At 37.0% G+C, this 24,199-nt stretch overlaps 2 protein-coding genes across 3 annotated transcripts in view; one reads left to right on the top strand and one right to left on the bottom strand.

Annotated features, from left to right (window-relative positions):
- Positions 1-18,517, bottom strand: part of INVS (inversin) — a 98,432-nt gene extending 79,915 nt beyond the window's left edge. For both annotated transcript variants that reach the window (XM_009324923.1, XM_009324924.1), the window contains exons 1-2: positions 18,405-18,517; positions 10,127-10,293 (exon numbers count right to left, since the gene is read on the bottom strand). In XM_009324923.1, the coding sequence (XP_009323198.1) occupies positions 10,127-10,293; positions 18,405-18,510 (273 nt within the window). In that variant the 5' untranslated portion in view covers positions 18,511-18,517. The remainder of the gene's footprint in view (positions 1-10,126; positions 10,294-18,404) is intronic.
- Positions 18,518-21,031: 2,514 nt separating this feature from the next.
- Positions 21,032-24,199, top strand: part of ERP44 (endoplasmic reticulum protein 44) — a 57,583-nt gene continuing 54,415 nt past the window's right edge. Inside the window, exon 1 of the mRNA XM_009324947.1 lies at positions 21,032-21,140. Coding sequence (XP_009323222.1) covers positions 21,032-21,140 — 109 coding nt within the window. The remainder of the gene's footprint in view (positions 21,141-24,199) is intronic.

Here is a 24,199-nt window from a genome sequence, read left to right as displayed (position 1 = left end):
GCCCGCCCGGGCGGGAGCGGGTCCGCGGCCGGCGGCCTCGGGAGCCCCGCGGCTCTTCCGGCGCGAACGACTCCCTTCTTGTCCGTATCGTGAACCGCCTACTTATCCTAGGTCGCAGTCACTGCGGTGGTCTGTTCCTACGTAGCAGATTCTCATTCTTCTCAAGGCGTACCCTGTTTACAGAGGAACGGGACGCCCATCATTCTCCCAGTTTCATTTTACCTAGTTCATTAAAAGTATTCTCATTTGGGCTTTTCCCCCCTCTTATTGTTTTAAGACCTTTTCTTTTCTTTTTTTTTTAATCTTTAACTATGATGGCTAAAAAACCAATGTTATACGAGAGGACTAGCTGGTGCCAAGCTGTGAAGAAAAATTACTGTTCTTCTTCATTTCTCATCGTACCAGCAAAATCTGTAAATGTCTTTGTGTGTTAGACTTATTAACCCGATGAGTTGTCTCCTCCATTATTATTCCTGAGTCTTCTTCTGCGAGACTTATTTATAGTATACGGTTTACAATCACTGTTCTTGGTAAGTGTGAATCTTTTCCACCGTTACAGGTCAGAATCAGAAACGATACACCGCTATGCTTTCCAAGTCGTGTTCCAGGAGACGCGCCTCCCTGAGAATCATATGGGAACATCCTTTACACATAGCAAGAGCGAATCCATTCATCGTCACAAAAACCTTAGATATAGTTATTGTTTGTTCTACTTTTAAATTTGGTTTGCAACCCTCACAATTAAAACAAATTCCTTCCAAATATGGATGCTACAATGACGGCTGCCAGTCGTCAACTGCCCCGGGCAACTGGAGATCACCATGTCATCTGCACGTCAAAGGGAAGGCACTACCCTTGGACCATCCCTTTCCACACAAATATACTCTGCTACGTAGCATTTGTCTAAATACGCCGCAAGTGCTCCTGCTGCAAACCCTCTCTCTGAACCTCCCCCACCCACCTTCAGCTTTTGCTGCTGCTGCTCTAAGTGGGGAAAAATAGTATTTTGCTATTACGAGTGGAAGCAGATAGAAGCATTCTGCCTACAGCAAGCTACAGGGCAAACCCGTCAGGTATTTACAGTGTAATGCATTTTACTGCCTCAGCCAGCTTTACTTGTTCTCTTTCACAGTTCAATCCTACCCAAAGACAGTAACAGACACTATGTTTTTTCTTTAGCCATGCTGTAATTCCTTCGATGCTCAAAATGACTGCTGGAAAAGTCAGTATATTCAGGGAGGTAGCCACAAATTGCAAGCAATGTTTTCAAACATGTTCTATTAGAATAAGTAAGCGTAGTAACTAACAGTTAATAAAATAACTTAAAAGTCTATTTTACATGTGCCGTAGCCTACAGACATTCATACCATATTTATCAGTGCAGTCTCTATAGAGACAGAGTCTGATCTTTAGCTACTCTGAAATTCTGATCTTGATGTCAAAAGAGCTACTCTGGCATGTCAATTTTTGCATAACCTTGTCTTAAAATGTGATTTCATACTAGCATAAAACCAGTGAGAAATCAGATTCAGATGCCTTAGTATCTGCTGTGCAACTGAAACCTGACTTGTAGGACAGTACTTCTACAGTTTTATCTTCTGCAGACGAGAGAGCTGTCTGGATTTTAACCCACAGTTTGACAGTAGAGACAGATGATTGCTGGATACCAAATGACTATAGTGACTTAACACTTAACAAGCAACCAACAATGTGCACGTTCTTGCCTTGTTACGAGGCATGACAAAGTGGGTAACCTGAAAACGTATTGCCTGAAAACACAAGAATCACATATTGATCTTGCAAAGTAGTGCCCAAAGCAAGCTCTCCACACCAGCAGAACTGATGTCAAGCTTCCTGTTTCAATTATGCTGCTCTATAATGTTTACTATAACCGACTTGGAAAGCCTTCCCTCTCCTTCACATCTGTGATGCACTAATGAATCAAGATACAGAATTTCTGAAAGTTGAAGAATATACAAGACAGTGTCCTGACGATTCTCATAATATCTAGCATTGCTTGATTTCCCAGAACCTTTTCAGACCAACCATTTCTCTCTCTAGCTACATGCAAAAGAGCTTACCTAACACTGGTCTCCACAAGATGCTTGTGTCTTGTATTATTTTTTGTGTACGAACATGTTCCAAGCCGCCCTGCACATTTCAGTGGAGAAATAGTGAAATTTAAGATGCCCTGGAGCTATGTTGGAATGCTGAGTTTCGCCTAAGAGGAGACCAATACGTTGATTTCAAGATCACCATTTCGTACTTTAATATTTTGCTCACTGATCACTAAAGCAAGACCGGTTAATGCAGAGGCAAATAGAAGTATTAATGAAACCTAAAGAACAGTCTGTAGCAGAATTAGAGAGACACACAAGATCCTAAAAGAAACAAACAGCTGCTATTTATCACACAAAAACCCCTTCAACTCAGATGGAACACTGCTAAATTCTCATCTAAGGTTTTAAGAATATTTTTTCATGATGTCAAGGTTCATTTAGGAAGTTTCAGCCCTGCACCGTCTCTGGCTGCTTTATTATTCTTCCTCAGTGGTGACACCACAACTTTCTGGGGGACCATATTGTAAATCAGTTCCCTGTAACAATGTGAGGTTTTTCTTCCTGAACTTTTCCTGTAGTTATTTTTAACCATTTCAATTAGGCTTACAGCACAGATCAACAGTAGCATCAGCACAACCACTAGTGAAAAGCATTTGGGAGCACGAGGACTTGTGCAGAGTTCATTCTCTGTCGGCTCACTGAACAGCGAGCAGTTCTGCAGCTGTGAAAAGGGGTCAGGGGAAGGCCATGGGCGGGACCAACCCTTTGGTAGCTAGATCAGCTTATCTGTAATACAACACACACAAATCACATACAAGGAACTGTGCCTTCTGCCCTTGAGCATCTTCAGGCTGTGTTCACTAGAGAGAACCCTTTGTTTGGGAAAGTAAAGACAACATTTGTATCACAGTTATTATCTGTGGCTTAATTAAACACAGAGGAAACTATAGTCCTGCATGTAAAAAAATCACCTCTTGTGGCTGGTTGGCCAACATTCCTGTTTCACACCTTGGTTTGTTCAGATTTTTCACATTTAGTTAAATCGTATGTTCATATGAAAGTATGACAACATGAATGTAAAGCTCATTCCTACTTCATGAACCCATACGCACAGAATTAATATTACTCATTATAAGCTCTCACTTAAGAGGGAACATAACAACAGATTACCAGCCTAGGAAAAAAAGAACATGAACTGACCACCATCATCTCTGGAAGGCACCGTGATTATTTATTTTCATGATATAGATTGGGAAAGAAAGTTAGAAGTGCATGTGCTCTTTTATACAGTTCAAATAATGCCTTCTGAATGATTTGAGAGACTATAGCTCTAGGAAATGCATCCTGAAAAAGGTAGTGAGGGAAAAATGTGTACGCTTGCTCCCAGGCAAGTTTTATTCAGGAGCTTTTGATACAAACATCTTTTACTTGGACAAGAAAAGGGAAATAACATTCTGTTTTGGGGGGCTCTTGGACTACCCTGACTGTACTCATTAGATAAGACTTGGGAATAAGCTTTCATAAAATAAGTGAACTAAAGACTACCTTCTGTTTCTAATTTTCTGCCATGTCTTATCCTTCCACGGGCTGTCTTTTCTTACTTCCTTCTCTACCTGTATGGTTACCAGTGAGTGTACAGAAACAACCATTTTTTCTGGTTTAAGAAAATTTACAATTAAAGATCATTAAAATACACCCTCCTACTTTACACAGAATTCCTAACTGCATCCTGGATGTACTGTTATTTATCAATAACTGTGTCAGCAAAGAATTAATATAACCTACAGAATATTTAATGCTTCTAGATAATGAAAGCCACATTTTCCCACTGGGCTGGTATTAATCTTCCTGAAACCAAAATTAATATCCTCCTGACAGTTAAGCATCCTGATAGATTATTCTAAGTGCATATTATTAGTATCCAACAACAAAACTATTGAATTTTTTCTCTACCCTTGTTAACACAAAAGGCTGTGCTTGGGGAATTCATAGAGATTGTTACTTCCCCAGAGTAAACAGACTGCTAGTAAGTGAGCATCCTCTGTGAGAAATTCTGAAAGAAGCAGGCCTGGTTTTTTCCTTACGTTAAACTGGAATTACTTAATGAAAAGTAAATGAAAAAAATCATATACAGGTAATTTGGGTATGTAGAAACACTTCTGTTCAGAAGTATCACATGTGGGTGTTTAGGCAAGTTGCAGTTTAAGACTAGAAGCAAATTGCTACCAGAATGCTTACAAGTGAAAATGAATGTCTGTAGTTAAACTGCAATCCCAGTACTTGTATCTGTCTCCACAGCATGTTTATTTCATAATAATCTAAGTTCTACCAGCTTAAATGATCTGTACCCATGTAATAACACAATTCCTCAGTGTGAAATCACTGGCAACTTATGTTAATGATTTAACTTCTGTTGCAATCAGTCACTGTTTCAGCTCCCAGTAAATTACATCCATGTTCATGAAGTCACAACTGTCCTCTGAAACTCTTACGGCAATCTTCACAGGTGCACTCCTGCAATAATTTTTATCATTTTCTGATGGGTTTGTGTTTTTGGGCCTTTTTTGCTCGATTGTTTTTTAATTTAATGATTCTGAAGTTAATGAATTGACCTCTTCTTTTTTTTTTTTTTTTAAGGGTGTGCACCCTTTCAAAATTGCTTGGGAGACCTGTCCATTTAACAAGAGAGACCAAAACATTCTACCTTTATAGTGGAACAGAAGAAAACCCAGGAAGAAAAACCAAGTAACTTCATTTACATGGCTTCCTGCCTACAAAGACTGAAACATCTCCGTCATAAGGATGATGAAGAAAAGACAGATACTACAAAAGATCATGTCAATGAAGATTCAAAAAAGATGACTTGCTAAAAAATGTATGCCTTGTGTGAGATTCATTTGGCACAATTTACATTGACATTTGCTGACATTAACAGCATCAAAACCTACATCAGTCAGATGCCTAAAAGGATGACTGAGCTAGTCAGTGTGTCCTAAGGTACCCATCTATACTTTAGGGTGAATGAACTGCACCCTAAAGTGCACTAACTTTAAAAGTGATCTAGATGACTAGCTCAGATGTAGATGTCTGCAATGTAATTTTCTACAGTTACGTGAGATTATTCTCACCCTATCGTCTCACATTGCATTGCAGTATATTTTGAATATTTTCCATCAAGAGAAGAGATATATTTGTTACATTTATGCAAAAAGTTTAACTTTCTAGCTCCTTATTCATGCTAAGAATCTTTTTTAGACCAACAGATGTGTAAAGCTTAAAAGCTGCAATAAAAAGGATGTCTATCACCAAACGGAAGACTTATCATTAAGAACATAGTTATTATCATTAAGCAACCACTCATCAAAGGTTATCATATCAAAGTATAACCACGGTTCTTTTAAAAAACCACTGCTATTTCAAGTAGTATTAGCAGCTGAAATTTCTGACCCTACCTTATTACTTCAGGAACTTTCTGCAAAGAAAGGTGTGAGAACACTTTACGCTTAATCTGCTATCAAAGAAAGGTGGCTAGGTGGACCAATAAGCAAGGGAATATCCTAACTCTTACTTCTTGCAAATAGTCCAGAATGACATTAATGAAGTCCAAGACAGAGAGGTTACAAGAACCCTTTGTGGAGAACCTGATACATCTTTCCAGGTCACTGTTGCTTTGTAGACATGCTGCAGTGACAAAAGCCATTTGGACGAAGCATGGCAAGACAAGGATGACACAGCGACTCATTAACTGGTAAAGATGACCTAGATATTAAAACCGCATTAGATAGGGTTACTGAAATCATCAGATTGCCTTCACTTTTTACCTGTGTTGAAACCCTTGGATCTGAAAGAACATGGAATCGCATAGGTCAGTCTGCCTAGCTATGCTATCAAATATTTTTGACAGAGACTATGAACAGCATTTATATCAAGTGCAGAAATCTTGATACTGTTTACTGATATCCAAAGCAAAATAGAGCTATTTTGACAACTCTCAGTTCTGAAAGATGGCTTCTAGGATGCTTGTGGGACAACAAGCAAAAGCACTTGAGTGCACCAAAATACCTGGGAGGAGATCAGCTACACAACTGCAAGTAACAAAGTAACTGCTTGAAAAGGAGTTAGAGGTGCCATTAGGAAAAGATGAAGGATTAAGGAACTGCTGTGAGACACTCTATCCCATCAGATAATGTTTTATACGACCATATGGGTAATGCTGTAATCTTTACCTGTAATTTGAGAACTCTGTATTATCAACAAATGAGAATTTGAATTCTGAACACTGGCTGTGATTGTTAGCATTTTGAAGGACTGCAAGAGATGCTTTTACGAAATAGAATCCTTACGCAACAGTAATAACAAACATGATGGGAGCAAAAGTTGTCTGTTCTTCTGCAGACAATAGTTGGAAATATAAAACTTGCAGAGAAGTTAAAAATAAAAATAAAATATAATAGGGAGCTGGTATGTACATATGTGTATGTATACACACACTCACCAATTATAGCCAGGTTTGTAAATCACATAGGTGCAGTAAGAAGCTAGTCATGCAAATGTTAATGGAATGACATTACGACTGTTCATTTAAGTCCTATCCAACCAGAAATCCATCGTAGAGAAGAAAGGCAATTAGAGTCCTAACTAATTTTACTTAATACTGATGATTTATGGCTGAATTCAGGGCTATGCCACATTTCTGAATGTTTGTTCTGTAACAGGGATTAAAAAAAAAAAAACAAAAAACAAAAACCAACCATACAAGCTATTTTACTAGGACTGAAAGACATGAACTGGCAGTCCCTTTATCACTGAAGTCTCCAGACAGGAAAATGGGAATAGCTTCATCTCAAGTGAGCAGGCATTTCTACCAACACCTTACACAGTTACTTCATGCTGGAGAAAAAACAAAGGAAAGAACCTTACATGGGCTGTAGTTTTAGCTGATACTGAGGGAACGGAGTATTGCAAGATTTTCTGACAGACAAATTGCAAAAAGCATCCTGCAGAGAATGAAACCAATTTTTCTCTCGATAACCAGGATTACTAATGGGAGAGTCACCATCTTGAATCTAAACACATGAAGGAAGACATTCAGCTTCCTTCTGTCCAAGACGGCTAAATCATTCTTTCTGTTCGGCATTAGAAGAGTATCTTCTCACAAACTCTTTGCCTCTGAGACAGTTCTGCGGCTCCCAAATACAGCAGAGACCATTTTTTGTCAAATCAATTTCAAGACTGTTTCGGAGGAACACCTGTAAAGGGACATGTAAAGGAAGCCTGCAGAATGATAACCTAAAGAGACTCAAATATTCTGGCAACAAACTCTAGCCCTCAGGATGTCTGCTGCGATCTGATGAGTAAGGTGTTCCAAAAGCACTCCCAAGAGACAGCAAAAAATGGCAAAAGTAATTCTAGTACCTAGAGAGGAAGGTTCCTACTCAGGAAACCTAACTGCATTTTACATCCATCTGCTTTAGTTGAGAACGTATGTGTGGAAAAGTGTCTTCTCTTTCCTGTCTCCTCACTGGTTGCATGTAAAGGTCTGTGCATTAATCTTAACATCTCTCTCCAAAGAAAATGAAAAATCAGGATGCAACTCAAGTGCAATTCAGGAATCTGAAAATTCCAAGCACTGTCACAGCATTTTTTTTCTGTCTGAAAGTCAACTTTCAGTATTGGTTTCCGAGGAAAATTTTTTTTTACTTTGGCAAAAAAAAAAAAAAATTAGCCCTTATGTTAGAGGAGAACATAAACCAAAAGTATTACAGAGGAATAAGAAGAATGCAAAACATTATTTAAACAGCCAAAACGGCATGGAACATGAAGCTGCTTTGAATTTTAATTTTATATATTTTGCCGAAGGCATTCATGATAGAAATGCAGATCTTAAAATGTTAATAAGGAAAGACTGAAGACAAAATTTTGCACACATGAATTGTTAATTTCGTAAGCTGACATCAATAATGAGTAACTGCTCAGAAGGCACAGAATGCAGTTTTACAGGACAGCTAACCAGTCAGCCAAATGCAAAGCAGCTGCAAGGGCTGTCTCCTGACCACTTTTTGCCACCCCAGCACTATGATGGCACAAGCACTTACGTGGCTACGGGATGAATCACATCTATCTAGTACATTACACAAGCGGGTGACTGCATAAAATCTTCTGCTAAAACAGCATGAGGTAAAGACAGTACCTTTTTTTTCAGCTGCACTGTCAACTGAAAACACATCTAAGGTGGTCCAAATATCATATGGTACAAACTGCCCTTTCATGATTGCAGCACAACATAAAAGAAATGGAGAGCACATGCAGTTAATGGATATTTTGCCAAGGAAAAATATCTCCTGCCTTGAATAGCTGCAGTACAAATATCCACAATATGAACATACAGACAAAGATTAAACTAGAACTTACATTGTTTTATTATGCTAAAATGTATTCTAAAAGCCTGGGGAAAATGTAATTTTTAAAATTAAGTTTTTAATACAATTAAAATGTTCATGTGACTATCAGGTCATAAAATCTAAAGCCTGTATGAAGACCAGGCAAGTATAGTATCTCACAGCAATTTTTTAAGTCTGATATTGTTATGTTTATAAAATACCTGTCTTTGAAACAACAACATTCACAGCAAGCTGGTCACTTAGAAATACGAAGTTAACTCTGGTACACTAGAGACAAGGTTATGATGATGACTGAAATATCTCATCAGAGTATTGTGATATGTAACCAAATAGATGAATTAGCCTATTTCAACTCAACTATAACCTACTGTAACTAACTATGATGGTAGTCAAGTAATATAGCGCATTACTGTATGCATTTCAAGAATGCATTCATATTAAATGTTTTTAATAGTTAACATTTTTACCTAAGGAATTTGTAAATTTAAAATATTAAGTGAAGACTTAATTCCCCATAAGGGATGCAGTAACACAGACCACACAGTCCTTATGGACTCCCACGCAAGTGTAACTGAACAATGTCATGTTATAATCTTCCCAAATGGTTCTCTATTCAATTGCATATGTCCCTCCTTACTAAATACTGTGACCATACTATAGCGACCTTTATGTAAAACTAACTAAAATAAAACAAAATAAAATGCAGAGTATATTAAAAAGTATATAAAACATCTGAACAATGTGAATGATTATGAACAGGGGACAAGTTATTATAAGTAGAAATGGTTTGCTACAAAAATCATGGCAGGCACTCTAACTGGTACCAAAAGACACAGCTTACATAGCCAAAACAACTTTAACTTTTGAGCAGTTACAGTTTTAAACATACCATAAAAGGTAAAATAGTAGATAAAAAGCTGTTCTTTTCAGTTTGAGCTTTTAATCTTCTCTGTAGTCTTTTTCATAGTTTATGAACTCAACCTTCTTGGCTAGCTAGCCAACCCACCTTCTCCTGTCAGCAGTTTGTTCATTCTCCTGTAACTGTGGACACTTCCCCCAGCTCTAAACACACTCAAAATTTATTTCAGCTCTGCAGTTACACTTTAAATTACCTTTTATTTTATTGTTGAATACTTCCTTTAGCACCTCTTCAGTGGGACAATATAATTGGACAATATTATAGACTGAAATTGTAGAAGGAAAAACAGACTAATGCATTTCCCTCCTAGTCCTAGAAATGATTTGGTATTCCCTATCCTTGAAATTCCCAGACATGGCATTAATAATTAACAGTATATGGCCTTATATACACTGAAATTAATGGTAACATCCTAAGGAGTATCAGAGTGTACAAAATTTAGTCTTTACTTAGAACTGGCTATCCCAAAATAGACAAGGACTATTTTTCCTAGAAAGTACAAGTTCTTAAAGCAGCAATGAATTACAAATACACTGAGTAAAAACATTAAAAAATGAAAAGTAACCCTCCAAAGATTTACTTTGGGATGAGCCAAGTTTTTAAAAAAACTCGTAGCATTATTTGCCTCTAAAATAATGAAAGCCTCTAAAGGTACAACATGCTTACTCAATACAAGAAAATCTCCTTTATACCTGTTGAGAATGCCACAAGTTTAAACAATGGCAGAGCACTTTTAATGTAATTACCTTTTGTGCAGCAAGATGGAGAGCAGTTCTTCGGCTACGATCAGCTCTATTAACGTCGGCTCCAGCCTTCAGCAATGCCTCTGCACAGTCCAGCCTGTCAGCCAATACACAGTACATAAGTGGAGTTCTTCCAAACTGGTCCTCTTTATCTTTCAGCTCAGAGTTTCCTAAAAAAAAAACCAAAAAATGAACAAAAAAACACATGAAACAATTAAGTCTATGAGTATCTAAGAGTAGTACTTTTTTATTAAAAGGGTACTTTAATTAAAAGTAGTACTTTCTTATTATAAATGGAGTGATCAAAATAAAGAAGTATAAGATAAACCCAAAGTTACTACTTTTTACCCTGTTTCTACTGACACTTATAGGACATTTCAAAATATATTTACAGAAAAAAGCACATTCAGAAAGCATTAGTTCCACAAATACATCTACCGCCAGTAACATTCTGCAGCGGCATAATTATAAATAATTTTTAAACAGTTACGCAGGTCTTGGCTGCAAAGATTACTTTAAAAAATATCAACAGCAAGTAAATCAAATAGTCCTTCTGAAACCTGTAAACAGTGTAACTAAAACAAGCTTTGAAGCTTACTCATAGCAATGTTTATTTAAAAAGCATAAACAAGTCAATATTACATCAATACCATTATTTATTTCATAGTGTTTTACAATATGGAAACTACTCAAATACTTCTCAAGCTTTCTTGAATTGATACCGTTAATAAGGCAGCAATTAAGCTAAATGAGAAGTTTGAGGTCCTATAAAAAAATCAAAACATTGTATTCCTATTCACAGTAAAAAAAAAAAAACCACAAACCAAAACCTGAACGAGTATGCATCCTCCACTAAAGTTTCGTATTTCTGTTATGTCACCACATAGAAACTGGCACCTATAAATTCATGGGTATCGACCATCCTACACATCCCAACTCTAAATACATCTCCCATGTAGCAACATCGTCTACAATTATTCAAGGAACACTGAATTTTAACAGGTAAGTTAATTTTTCTTTTAAAATATTCCCTTGTTTGCATGATTGTTGATGCTTCAAAAGAACTCCAGCAGAGGCATGCTTCTCCTTTACAAACACAATCTTCACTCTCCCCCAGCATATTATACTTATCTACATATCCAGTGATTGTATTCTCAGTTATAATTTCTATTCATTCACCCAGCAGAAGAGTCAAGCAGATTAAATGTGAATCAGGGAGAATATCAAGGATTAAAATTCGTTCCCTACCAACCAAGCCTCTGACAAAAAACACTTTTAAGCAGGATATTGCCAGTTAGAGCAATCATTTGCTCACTCACTTAATTTCCAAGTTCCTTTGTAACTGTTGAGTGAATACCATGTTGTTCTCATTATTCATTCTGTAACACCTTCTCTTGCTCAGAAATTGTGATTTGCACTGAGAAAACTTTTTCTGCTCTGTAAAAAAACAGTTTAGGAACCTTTCCAAGCTCTTCTGTGAATGCAGATATGGAAATTTTTTTTTTGTTCTTCACCCATGGCCTTGTCTTCTCTGACCGCCCCTTCACCTTGACAATCCACTAGTTTTGTAATTAATTTTTATGGCTCTAGCAAATTATTAAAAAAAAATAAAAATCTTTTACTGACCTGCATCTACCGTCCTCAGACACAGGTTATGTTTTTTGAAGAACACCTTCTTGCTTTTAATACCCACTGTTACACTGCTGTTTAGCCATGCTCACTTCCCTTTGACCTTCTTAAACTTTTTCTTTTGTAAGTGCTTTTGCATTCACTTCACACTGCAAGCAAGGAGTTTACTCTTTAGACTAATCTTTAGATTCTTCTTAGCAAACATTTTCATTTTAGTGTCCTTTGCCATTTTTAGAGTACACAACTATAGTGGGCTGCTGTTGCTTATCTGTGTATACTCTGATCAAGAGTTAAAAAAATCTCGCTTAGTAACACTGATTCAGGTCCTACACAGCAGTCAAGAGCAACTCAGGAGCTGGCTCTGTTCTGGGTTCACCGAAAATTCTGTTGCCAATCCACTAATGATTTCTAACAATTTAGTTTTAGGATCATATCCTCAATAGCCATTTACCCAAAACATATGAAAGTAACCTTCATTACTATTATGTTTCCTGTCAATTCAGACTCGCTGTTCTCCTTTAGTATGTCACACATATCACCATCTGGTCAGACGGACAGTGATAAAATGTTAGTACTATAGTTTCTTATTTAGACCTGTAAATGCAATGATTAAGTGGGTTTTTTTGGTGTTTAAGCTTGATTTATACGGTCATTTGTTAATCTCATTTGAACCCAAGACTTCCTTCATTACTATTATGTTTCCTGTCAATTCAGACTCGCTGTTCTCCTTTAGTATGTCACACATATCACCATCTGGTCAGACGGACAGTGATAAAATGTTAGTACTATAGTTTCTTATTTAGATCTGCAAATGCAATGATTAAGCGGGTTTTTTTTGGTGTTTAAGCTTGATTTATATGGTCATTTGTTAATCTCATTTGAATCCAAGACTTGTTTTCTGCTTCGGTTTTTAAAAGTGTATCACCACTCCTCCACCTACATGGCTTCCATGGATATATCAGAATACAAAGTACACAGAAAAAACACTGTCCACACTGATGCCTTCCCTTCCACAGATTTTACATTCTCACCATATTATCAACAGCCTCATTTAAAGCACGACATCCTAGTTCTCCCATCAAATTTTTTTAGACTCACATGTACGTAGAAAAACATACATTTGTTTTGGATTTCTGTGCAACTTCAACCGGTTTGAACAGGATGCTATCTTTTCCTACTGTATTACCACATAAATGAAGATACAGAATAGCTGTGATTCCACCCTCTGTAGATAAGCCACTGGGAACTGCACATACCCTCATCAGCGTTTCCTCATTTTTACCTTTAGAAACCTTCTCATAATGAGCGTAACAGCTGAGTCTTGGATTTTTTCAATAAATAACTGACCAAAGTACATTTTTATACTGAATAAAAATCAAATAATGAATCGAATAATAGAAAATTACATTTGTAAATTTATACAGGTGATTTTTTTCCTGTGGGACCTCGTATAAAAGCTGAATAAGGATCTGGTCTGAACTTTGCTTAGAATTAGTGAAGATAAAGTATTGGATATGTCTTATTCATTACTCTTCACATCTACACAAAAGATATCAAAAAAGCCTAATTTTATGGTAGCATATTTAAAAGTAATTTTTAAGACTTTAAAAAAATAATTTGCAATATGTTTCTAAAGGGCAGTTAAAAGCTGTGTAAGTTGAAAGGTATTTGGATTATTATTTATGTCCTGTTATATGTAACTACATTTTGACATGAAAAAATAAATAGGTAATACAATTTTTACTAATACTATATACACATTTGATACTGTTAAAATTTTAATTTTTATCAACATTTTCTGAGAAAAAAGCTCATGTATTGTCTTTAAATATCCACTTAAGTGTCATCTCATTTTCATTACTGAAGCCTATAGTTCTTTACTTCTACTCAAAATGAAAAGTTCTAATATTTACTAAATGTGTTAGAAAGCGGCATGTAGAAAAAAAAAGGTCACTTTTTTAATTAATTACATGGCCATTAGGAAATAATTCAAAATGTAACATAGGAGTTACACAGGGGAATTCCTTTTTTTTTTTTATTTTCCTCAACTTGTAAAAACATTTGCTAGACTTTCATTTCACAGTATTACAATTCCATTGCAAACTGGATGCAGTTTCAAGATAATTCTTTCCTCCACTATTACAAAGAAGTATTTTAAAAGTTATACATACATACTGTGAAACCGTCGATGTCTTACATCTCAATATTTTAGCTAACAATAAATGCTTTTTCCATTCAACAGAGCATAGTACAGAAACATCAAAGCCACTTATGACCAACCATGCAGCCCTGTGCAGCAACATATAGATACTGAGGTCCAAAGCGTAATTTAACATGGCACTGCTCTCACGTCAACAAGCCAGTTTCTTTAATTAGCTGAGTATAGTCAGGTGCTCTCCCAGTATTAGTTCAGTCTGGTAATTTAGATATCACTAAACCATATCCCACTGCTCAGTGTTAACACAGACTCAATAGTGTCTTAAATTTGTTGAAGATGATGGGACTTAGACAATCACTTTTTTTTTTTTTTAAAATACATAAACATGCATTTATGCGAATAAGACACATGCACATGGCTTATGCTCGTATAACACTTGTTCTTAAGTCAGCGGTGTGCAAAACTAGTCCCTCTCCCTCAAATTCCAAGTTCCCTTTCTGTTATATAATGTTAGAGGATATACAGAATGTAGAGACTAAGAGAAAGAAATGGGTATGGTCAAGACAAGCAAAAATGGCCTAATGCTCAAGTACAACCCAGATAAGTAGAGCAACAAACATCTGATTTCAGGTACGGCTCCCAAAGAGTAAGGTAGCTGATGACAAAGAGTTTCTGTGACTGCAGACAGACTGAGTGAAAAAAGAGCTAGACCTTCAAAACTTGATGCCAGTGATTTACCTGAAGCTGCTGCACTGGTTTATTTAAGGGAAAGAAACTATCTTCAGCTAACAGTAGGTTTCTTTTTGTTATTATTTCATTTGCTTACAAGACTCTGTAAGGCCCTTAGAACGGTTAAGGTTCTGTGGGCACTTGCTTGAAAGGGTGTGGCTGTGCACAGGGTAAGAGACAGGACAAGGACTAGGAGCTACTGTATCACCATCAGGTGCTCAGGGGGACTAACCTGATGAGATGCACTAACCACAGCACCTTGCGGACCTCACAGTTGCAGTAAATTATTATTTTCTGCCACCAAGAAAGCACAGGTAGCCTTCTAAACATTCACATATTGGTGTATCTAAAATGTGCAGTGGCAAAATTAAATTCTCTTCTACATACCCGCCTAAGAAAGGAAGTTTGTTTGATCCCTCCCCTTTCAGGATCAACATCCTTACCCCACCCAGATTATGCATTTCATAAGCTTGTTGCCAATGGAGGTCATGAACACCACAGAATCAAGTGGCCCAATTCCAAAATTTAACTCTCATATTCATACCTCATCACTTCCTCACAGTCTGTGCAAGCAGTCACATCTGACTCTCAAATCTCTATGCATTTTTCAAACCAGAAGAGGAGAAAGGGCAGGAGGAGGACATGAATTCTGCTTAACTTTTAAAAGACAGACCATCTCGTGTTACTTGCAAGAATCTTGCCTTTTGTAATATCTGATTTGAGTTTTATTCAACCTCCCACATGGCAGAACATGGAAGATAGAAGCAGGGAATCAAACAAAAACATGCAACTGCATATTTGCAACCCCGAACTTATAGTTAACATTTACAATGAAACATCATATCAGAGTTTTAGAAGCACTTGTATGCAAGCGATACATGATAAGGGTTTTAGAATGAGGAGCTGGACTGAACGGACAGTTCAGTATAATGACTATTATACACATTATTGTCTTCTTATAAACAATTAAAACAATTAGATGCATCTTCCTGAAACTCTACATAAATGTGTTAAATGCAAAATGATCCTCCAAATGCAAAATTAACTTTTGCTCCCTTTTTGCCTAGGATTAAAATCATACAGATGGGTTTTAACACTGAAGAACTGTTAATTGAAGACATATTCAGTGTTGTATCAAACATAGAAAAGAAAATACTGTGAGTATTCCCCAAAGCCTGAGATCATACAATTCTAAAACAATGTGATACAGTACTAAGCAACTCGTGCAATGCAAACAATTAGCACACTTCTGTTAGAGCGTTGGTTATACAATAAACACTTGGCATGTGCTGTGCTTTATGGCATTTAACCCATAGGCTATTTAGAAAGTCCTGTAATTAAGCATCAGTAGTGGTTAGCATAAAAGGACACTTTGTTCCAAAGCCCTATTTCCCTGTCTAAATTTTCTACTTACCTTTGATTCTGTCTGTTTATGCCTCTTATTGGTACAGGATGTCAAAAGGAACACAGCATCCAGAACACACTGTATTATTTCAAACACCTGTATCTTTAAAATCACAGGCTATTGGGCAGCAGAGTACACGTGTCCATACTCATGAATTATATGCAAATACAATATATATGTTTATATACAGTCACACATGCTCCATTCAAGCTACAGATGGGAAAAGGAAAAATCACTAAACAGGTAAGAGGGACTGCTCTAAGAGACTGTTTCACCAGCCTCTATGCCCCTCCTATGTTAATAACTGAATAGGGAAAACTCAAAGAAGAAAATAACAATGAATTTAGGGGTAAAAAGCCCTCCCTAAAAGAAGGAGAAAGTCAGACTTTATGTTACTGCATATACCACTATGGCACATAATCAAGATGCAAAGCTTGGCTGCGTTAGGAGAATGCTGTTAAGCAATCCAGCATAGGCACACGTAACGCTGAAGTACTGTCCTGAATTAGATGCTGCTGCTAAGTGCAGTCATGAAGTTCTGTGAATAACACCAATTGCTCAATTTACTTCTGGCATCAAGTTATACTTTCAACAGTGCCTGGTAAACAGCTAAAAATATTACTCTGATGCATTCTTCTTCTGCTAGGCAATACTTTTTTTTTTTGGTCCTGTCCTGGCAAAAGTAAGGCCTGCGTCATATCCTGTCAAAACACGACAAAGCAGAAAAGCCAAATTTTGCTATGATAGCAAAGGCTGCAAGGATTATGCAGTTTTCTCTCCCATGTAAAAATAACACACAGCATTTTTATTTTGTTGCTGCATGATAGCCATTAAAAGAACAGTGATTTCCATATCTGGTTCTAATGGCTGTTTTGTGGTATATTTGACAAGGTGTACCAGCAACACAGAAGTACTTGTTCCTTTGTGTTTTCGAATACGTCTTTCGGCTGCAAGGTTAACAAAAACATACTGAACTCAGCAAAAACTCTTTGTTGTTGCTTCTGATTGTTAGCCAGGATTTGAAAGCTCAGACTTTTTTTTCCCCCTCCATATGCAGGCAGAGAACTTAAAAAACCCCAGGTATTTAAAGCTACTTTGCAGTTGCATCCCACAGATTTCTAGAAGCATCTGCATATCAACTGCTCATACATTGTTTATAAGATATTCTACAAAAGAATGAACGGATAGCATTAAATGCAATTGGTGTATGTTTGAGCCATTGTATGACAAAAAAAAGTTGAAGGCCCAACAAAAAATATTTGTTTCAACCAGTGGAGTTGAAACAAATAGTTCCCTCAAACGTTTTCTCCTGTTTGAGTTAAATCACTTCTAATTGTCTTTTGAGAAAATCAGATATACCTTGTAAAGAAGAATGATTTACTGCTTTCTATACAGCTTAGACAATAGATCCACATAACTCACTATCTTGTCTTCAACACAGGTCAGCAGAAGATGCATAAAGAAACTTGACTGTTGGTTTAATGTGATTACCATTAAATCCTTTATACCCGTTAAAACTGACAGTTAATGGCATAAAAACAGACTAAGCTTCTTATTATTTCACAGTCCTTCACCCTCACCAAGCTCCAGGAATGGGATTTTAAAAAAAGGCTGAGAAAATAAACCTTCTACAGTATCAGCTGGAATTGCATTTAATTAGAAACTTCGAAAATCAAAGTCTTCACTTATCATACGACAGCCTTCCAAATGTTTGTAAGATTGTTTTTGGAACACAGAACATATACTGCTTTTGAAAACTACTGACCTGGAATGCCACACAGTTCTTGGACAGAGAGGGAAGGCAAAATCCTGGGCTTTTTAATGGATGGGAATTTTTTTTTTACTTCAGCTTCAACAGGACCAGACTCTCTCCTTACATTTAATTTGTCTGGAGAAACACTGTTAGTGTATCAGAATCAAAGTAACAAATAGGGCTGGCTCATTTTGTCCCCAAATACTACACAGTGACAAGACTTCATTAACTATAGTAAATATCTGTAAAAACAAGTTTATCAAAGTTCCCACAAAAGCAGTGATTCAAAAAATAAGGATTTGGGGCCAAAATATTTCACCCCAAAGCACTTCTCCAGAATTTCAAATTCCCTGAAACAGGAGTCCTGAATAAGTTCACTGGTTGTATCACTTACCAATTTTCTATTTTACTTCACACAGAAGTACCAATCAAAGGCAACAGATAATAAAAACTAAGAAAAATCAGTCCTAGTTTCAGGACTGCGTTTATTCTAGAAATATATATAATCAAGAAATGAAAACACATCTTAAAGATCAGAGCAGTAAGTCAAGACTAAAAAGCTTCAGTTCTGAAGTAATCAAAATGCATCTACAAGGAAAACATTTACCTGCTATTAGCTTTTGGAGGGTACTCTTATCTCCATTAACAGCAGCAGCATGCACTTCAGATGCTAACGAGGAACCACTGAAGAGGCAGTTTGCTGAAATATTCATACTCTTTCAAGGTATTACCATAGGTCAGATCTGCACCACGGACATTTTTTACAGGAATTCGGTTCTAAAAAAAAAACCAATAAAATAGAATGAATTTTATAATATTATTAAAATGCCTCAAACAATGCTAAAGAGAATAAACTTCTGCTAAAAACAGAAAAGAACAAACATGTTTCTTATTTCATGGATTAAATCTACCTCTAGCCAAGATTTAACCAGAAAAAGCCTACATTAAGTATATATATAAAGTAGTTTTGTTGCCTTCAACATAAATTTCAGTCAACAAACTTTGCAAAAGTCTGCAAATAGGACAGTGTTTATCTACAAATCCAACAGACTGTTCTTCAGTGTTGGCATGCATGCTTCAATTCAGTAACCAATGAAGTTTGGTATCAAGTATCAACTTGATATATTCCTCCAGTGCTTGATATCTGGTGGTATTTTACCATGATGGTCAAGGGACATATGCAGGACAAGGTTTCTAAGTTGAATAGTATCTTTTATTTGACCAGCTGGAATAACTGAAAAAATCAGATCAGCTTTCTAGATCGTAAGTGTTCTTCAAACCTGAGCAGAAGTGGGAAAATGTGTGTGTAAGAAAAGCCACAATGAATTAGACCAGGAGTCTGGCTCTAAATCCTGTCTTAAACTGGCCAACAGTAGATGCCAAAGAACAGAGCAAATATATATATATACACACACACATATATATTAAATAATAATTATATATATATGAATATGATTTTGTCCCCCTCTTCCAAATACTCTCCCAACCTACAATTATTTCTAGTTCAATCACTTCCTGAAGTGGACTTGGTTTCTGTGTATTTAGTACTCTGCAAATTCTGTTAGTTTTTTTCAATTAATTTCTCTACTATAAATGTGTCCAGTTTCCTCTTAAGATTATGCAAACTTATAGCATCCACAACATCCACCGGCAAGGAGTTCCGCGCCACAAGCAAACACTGTATGGACAAACCACTTGCTTTCATCTGTCTTGTCCTGGCTCTTGCATCTGAGGGCCCTTAATCCTTGTCCTGGAAGGGACAGTAGATAAACAATTCTTATCCAGCAGTAATTATTCTACAGATCTTTAACATATCCTCCCCGATCATATCTTCCTCTAGCTGAAGGAGTCATAGCTTACTTAGCTGTTACCCAGGCAGCAGCTTTTCTGTATGCATGACCATTTTAATTGCCCTTTTTTGGACCTTTTCACAGTTGGGTTCTAGCCCTTTTGAGATGGAAAGAAAACTCCACTAGTTATTCAAGATATGGGCAAAACATGGATTTATGCAGTGGTATAATGGCATTCTCTTCTTTCTCCTCTATTTCTTTCCTAAATCACGTCTACCACTACAGTTGCCTTCCTAGCCTCTTCTGAAACAGAACTGCTACCTTCACTGAACTACCACTGCCTCAAGATCTTGATAATGATCAGCTCAGGTCCACACACTATTTCGGAAATGAAGGGCCTATATGCTTGAAAACTTGTTGATTTTCTCCAAAAGTGTCAAACACTAGAACTTCCACCTTCAATTCTTAACACACTTCACATTTGGAAGGGAAAACAAACTGAGGTGAGCAAACAATAATTGTACACACCAGAAAAAAAAGAGGAGGTATCGCTGAGGCTGTACCTCATCTTCTGTTCCATGTTAATTTAAATATACTCCTTTTGTCATGACCCACATTTACATCAGGGAACACTTGGAAAACAGCAAGAGGAAGCTATTTTGCTTCAATTATTATTTTCAACCATTTTTGGTTTATTTGTTCTATAAATTTCATATATTACTGCACAGCATCTGTTGTTATTAAGATAATTGCAGATGCATACATATCCATGTTTGGGGGAAATGTTATTAAAATACCAGAAAAACATTCACTTTTATGTAAAACGAAGTGAAAATTTCTACAGCAGATATTAAGCATAAAGTAATAAAGGTAACGGCCTTTACCTGGAAACAAAAAAAAAAATCAAATACAACTTAATACTCTAATATAATTATAGACTCTTCTTCACAAGCTCCAAACTTCCTTGGAGAGCTGGTAAGAAAATTAATACAGGAAGCTTCATGGCAAATCTAATCAGTTACTCAAAGAACATCTGCACAATCACGGCATCAGTCCATACCACATCCCTGGAATAAGCACAAATACATGTGGTTGTGCAAACCTGCTCAACAACACATCAATATAGTGCATCCACTCTACATGAAAACACTCAGGTATAACTCAGACATTGTCTAAAGTATACCATACAATAACTGTAGACAAAGCTTTTAACACACTAGTGTCTAAATTGCTGCTTCTCCATCTTGTCCTCAGACAGCCAAGTGCATGCTATGCCACTTCTTTCAATGGCTAACCATATCACTGAACACTCCTTTCCTGAAGTCTGGTTGAGTTTTCATGAGCCATGAAAGTGGGTTCATCATGTCCTAAGAAATATAACATCTTACCTTCCAATCCCTCTTCCCTACAAAAACTAGTAATGGTGTGACTAGAAAGGCATGCGATGCTGGTTTCCTTGAGTACATATACTAGAACCCCTCACTACTGCAACGCTTCCTTGCTTGTGTTCACGGACATCCCTCTGCCGTCTGTCGGTCACTTCAGAACCAGAAGTACAGTATTGCCTGACTTTATCACTCCTTAGAGAACATGCATTATGGAAACATGCAACGGCTCACTACACTTTAATAAAGCAAGCAATCTCCCCAAACCCAACTTTTGTTTCAGCACCCCTATAAAATTATTTCAGAAATCAACCTAGTCATGTACCCAACAACCAGCTTCCCAACACCAAGCATGTATGGCATTTGTACCTGCCTGAAGTGACCAGTTATTAGAGTGCAATCGTTACTTGCTTCTACACCAGCACTGGTGCACTCCGTTGAGAACACTGGTGCAGAAGCATGAGGATGAGCTCCTCACATAACTTTATCAAAGTATTTTTTCTCATGAATAGTTCTGGAGCCATTTCCAGTCATCTGAAACCTATGGAACATCGTGATCCTATCCTACCACTCTCCTCTTCTTCTGTGAACCTCAGAATAACATGACAATGATGACGTTCAATATCTCTTGGAAGTCATAGGTGCTTCCATCCTTATTGAGTTTGGTGAAGCTCTCTACATTTCAGAAAAGCCATCGAACACTTTTTTGACACACTTGTTTTACCACATAAATAGGTGATCCTTCCCATAATCAGAACTGTGTCAGTAATGGATTCATGGCTTTGTTGACCTCCAGGAGCAGAGAACAGAAAGGAGTTCAAAGAGTCTAATGTGACTGGAGGTAAACAACATTTTCACTTTTAGAGCCATGTAAGACAGGCTAACAGTGCCATAAAACACCACAACAAAGTACAGAAAAGCTCAACTTGACCCGGTGCTTAAGAAAGCCAAAGAAGTGCAGATGCATACATGACAGCGCAGGGTGGGCAGAGCTTACGCTAGCTCAAACAAGCCCAAATACGCTTTAAGACACAAAGCACAACTGTTTTAATTTTTGTGTAACAGCCCTTCAGACATTCCCAGTGCTAGCTACAATCGTTGTTTCCTTTTAGGGAGGATAAAGAATATCCACATCTTTCAAAATACTTGCACCATTCTCTGCTTCCCAAGCATCCTCTCCTCCTCCAACAAAACTGCTTTTTTGACTTTTTAAGACACATAATTAATATGTTTCATTCAAAGCTAAACTCTTCCTCCCAACCTAGCAGTACGGTTTATGCTTTCTGTTATCTTCTCTACTTTATACTGGATAAAAGCCCATGAGGCATTTCTGATTCAGACAAATCTGAAGAAACCAAAAGGGACAGCATGAAACTGAGTGTCACTTACAATTAGTCACAGTGTTTCCCCCTACTTAACTATTACTTTTTTTTCTCCTCGGTTATTCCTACAGCAATATAAATTTGCCTGCTATATGAAGGAAACTGCAATACTCAACCGCAATCTGAACAAGAGGAAAGAAACAGAAGGGAAAAGGCTGCAGAGATGGATCATGTGCTACCTAGTCTACATGCACTTGGCATACAAGACTACAGCTTGTCTTTAACTTGCCTCCACCTTTTCCTCAAAAGCCTCCTCTGGATACAGAGAATACATCAGGACTCTCTACGTTATTAAGTGGACCCAGATGCACCATTGGAATTTTACACTTGTTGGAATTGTGAGATACTGGTTTTATTTCCCAAAGTTATCACTGACATCTTTTTCGCGATTTTCTTGACATTTTACCCTTTCACAAACAAATAAACTATGTTATAAAACATCCAGGGGCAGCAGCGTAAAATTCAGCAAATACTGGAGAACTTAGTAAAGCACCAGAAGCACCCCAATTACATCAAAAATTATATAAAACTGACTGCATACAGAAGAGAACTAATAATGAAAGATGTTCATAACTTCCAGATGAAAACAAGAGCCACATCTGCATAAAGTGTCAGTAATCATACAGGTGAGAGAAGCAACCAATTATGTCTACAGCAATTCTCAGTACAGTATCTTAACTCCATTGAAAGAGCTAATTCTGCAACAGAGAAATTCTGAAATATTAAGAGGAACTATAAAAGGCAAATATGTAACTTCCCTCAGATATTTCATGTATATGACAAACATGAATTGGTATCTGGAGGACTTGTTTGATAACGATCCTCATTAACAAAAAATGAGGCATTTATTCATAAGGGATGAAAAACAACAATAAAAATCAAGAAGTAACTACAAGATCTGCTTATAAAAAGTTACATAATTGACAGTATCTGTATATGCATTGTATTACTGGAATCAAGTAAATAATTCACTTTTTCTTCTTTAAGCTAACATGTAGAAAAAGATTAGCCTTGTCGAGTCACCTGAAATGAAGGGACAGTCATACGGACACCAAGAGCTCTTCAAGGTATGTGAAATTTCATACCGAACTATGATGTCTACTTTGCATTGCACACATAATCTCAATTACATCATTTTTCTATTCAGCAAAACACCAGGTTGTTAAAATTTAAACAAGATCACTCTATCAAATTTTACTGATAAAGTTTCCAAGTGAAGAATGAGCCGCTATGAAAAAATATTTAAGTATTTTTCAAACGTGAATGAATTCAGAAGACGTTCACTCTACAGATTGAGGAGCACAGGTTCTTCAGGCAGACGTAGCAGAACTGATAAAAGTTAAGTTCCAATTTCAGACTATAAAAAAAGACATGATTTATATATATATATAGGTGTTTTCAGCTCATGAAACTGACAGGCCAAATGATTTTTACAGGGTCACACATAAAGTCGGAGCCTGTCAGGCTTTCTTTGAAGCCAAATCGGACTTGCAAAAAGCTGATGTAAAGGATTTTCTTTTAAATGGCGTTATGCCCCATTTCACTCCTTATGCTTGTGTACATACTGGAAATGTGAAGAAGGCAAAGCGCAGCTTTGCACCGTTTTTTTGAGACAGCTCTGCAAGGTCTGAAAGCATATATGTACTCTAAGGTCCAAAGTTTTACTGGAAGAGGATGGAGCACTGCATTTTAGGTGTTCTTCCTCTGCAGTATTTGGAACTCGGGAAGTGGCAAAAAGCACAAATCTTTTGAAGCGTCAAGGAATAAAAATGAATGATGACGACCCACTTTAACCCTGAACCCTATTGCCAAGCTGAAACTTCCCCCACCCCTCCCACCAGCCGC

Source organism: Pygoscelis adeliae, unplaced genomic scaffold (genome assembly GCF_000699105.1).
Source record: "Pygoscelis adeliae isolate BGI_AS28 unplaced genomic scaffold, ASM69910v1 Scaffold135, whole genome shotgun sequence".
In the NCBI taxonomy this organism is placed as follows: Eukaryota; Metazoa; Chordata; class Aves; order Sphenisciformes; family Spheniscidae; genus Pygoscelis; species Pygoscelis adeliae.
This window is presented reverse-complemented; position numbering and strand designations above follow the sequence as displayed.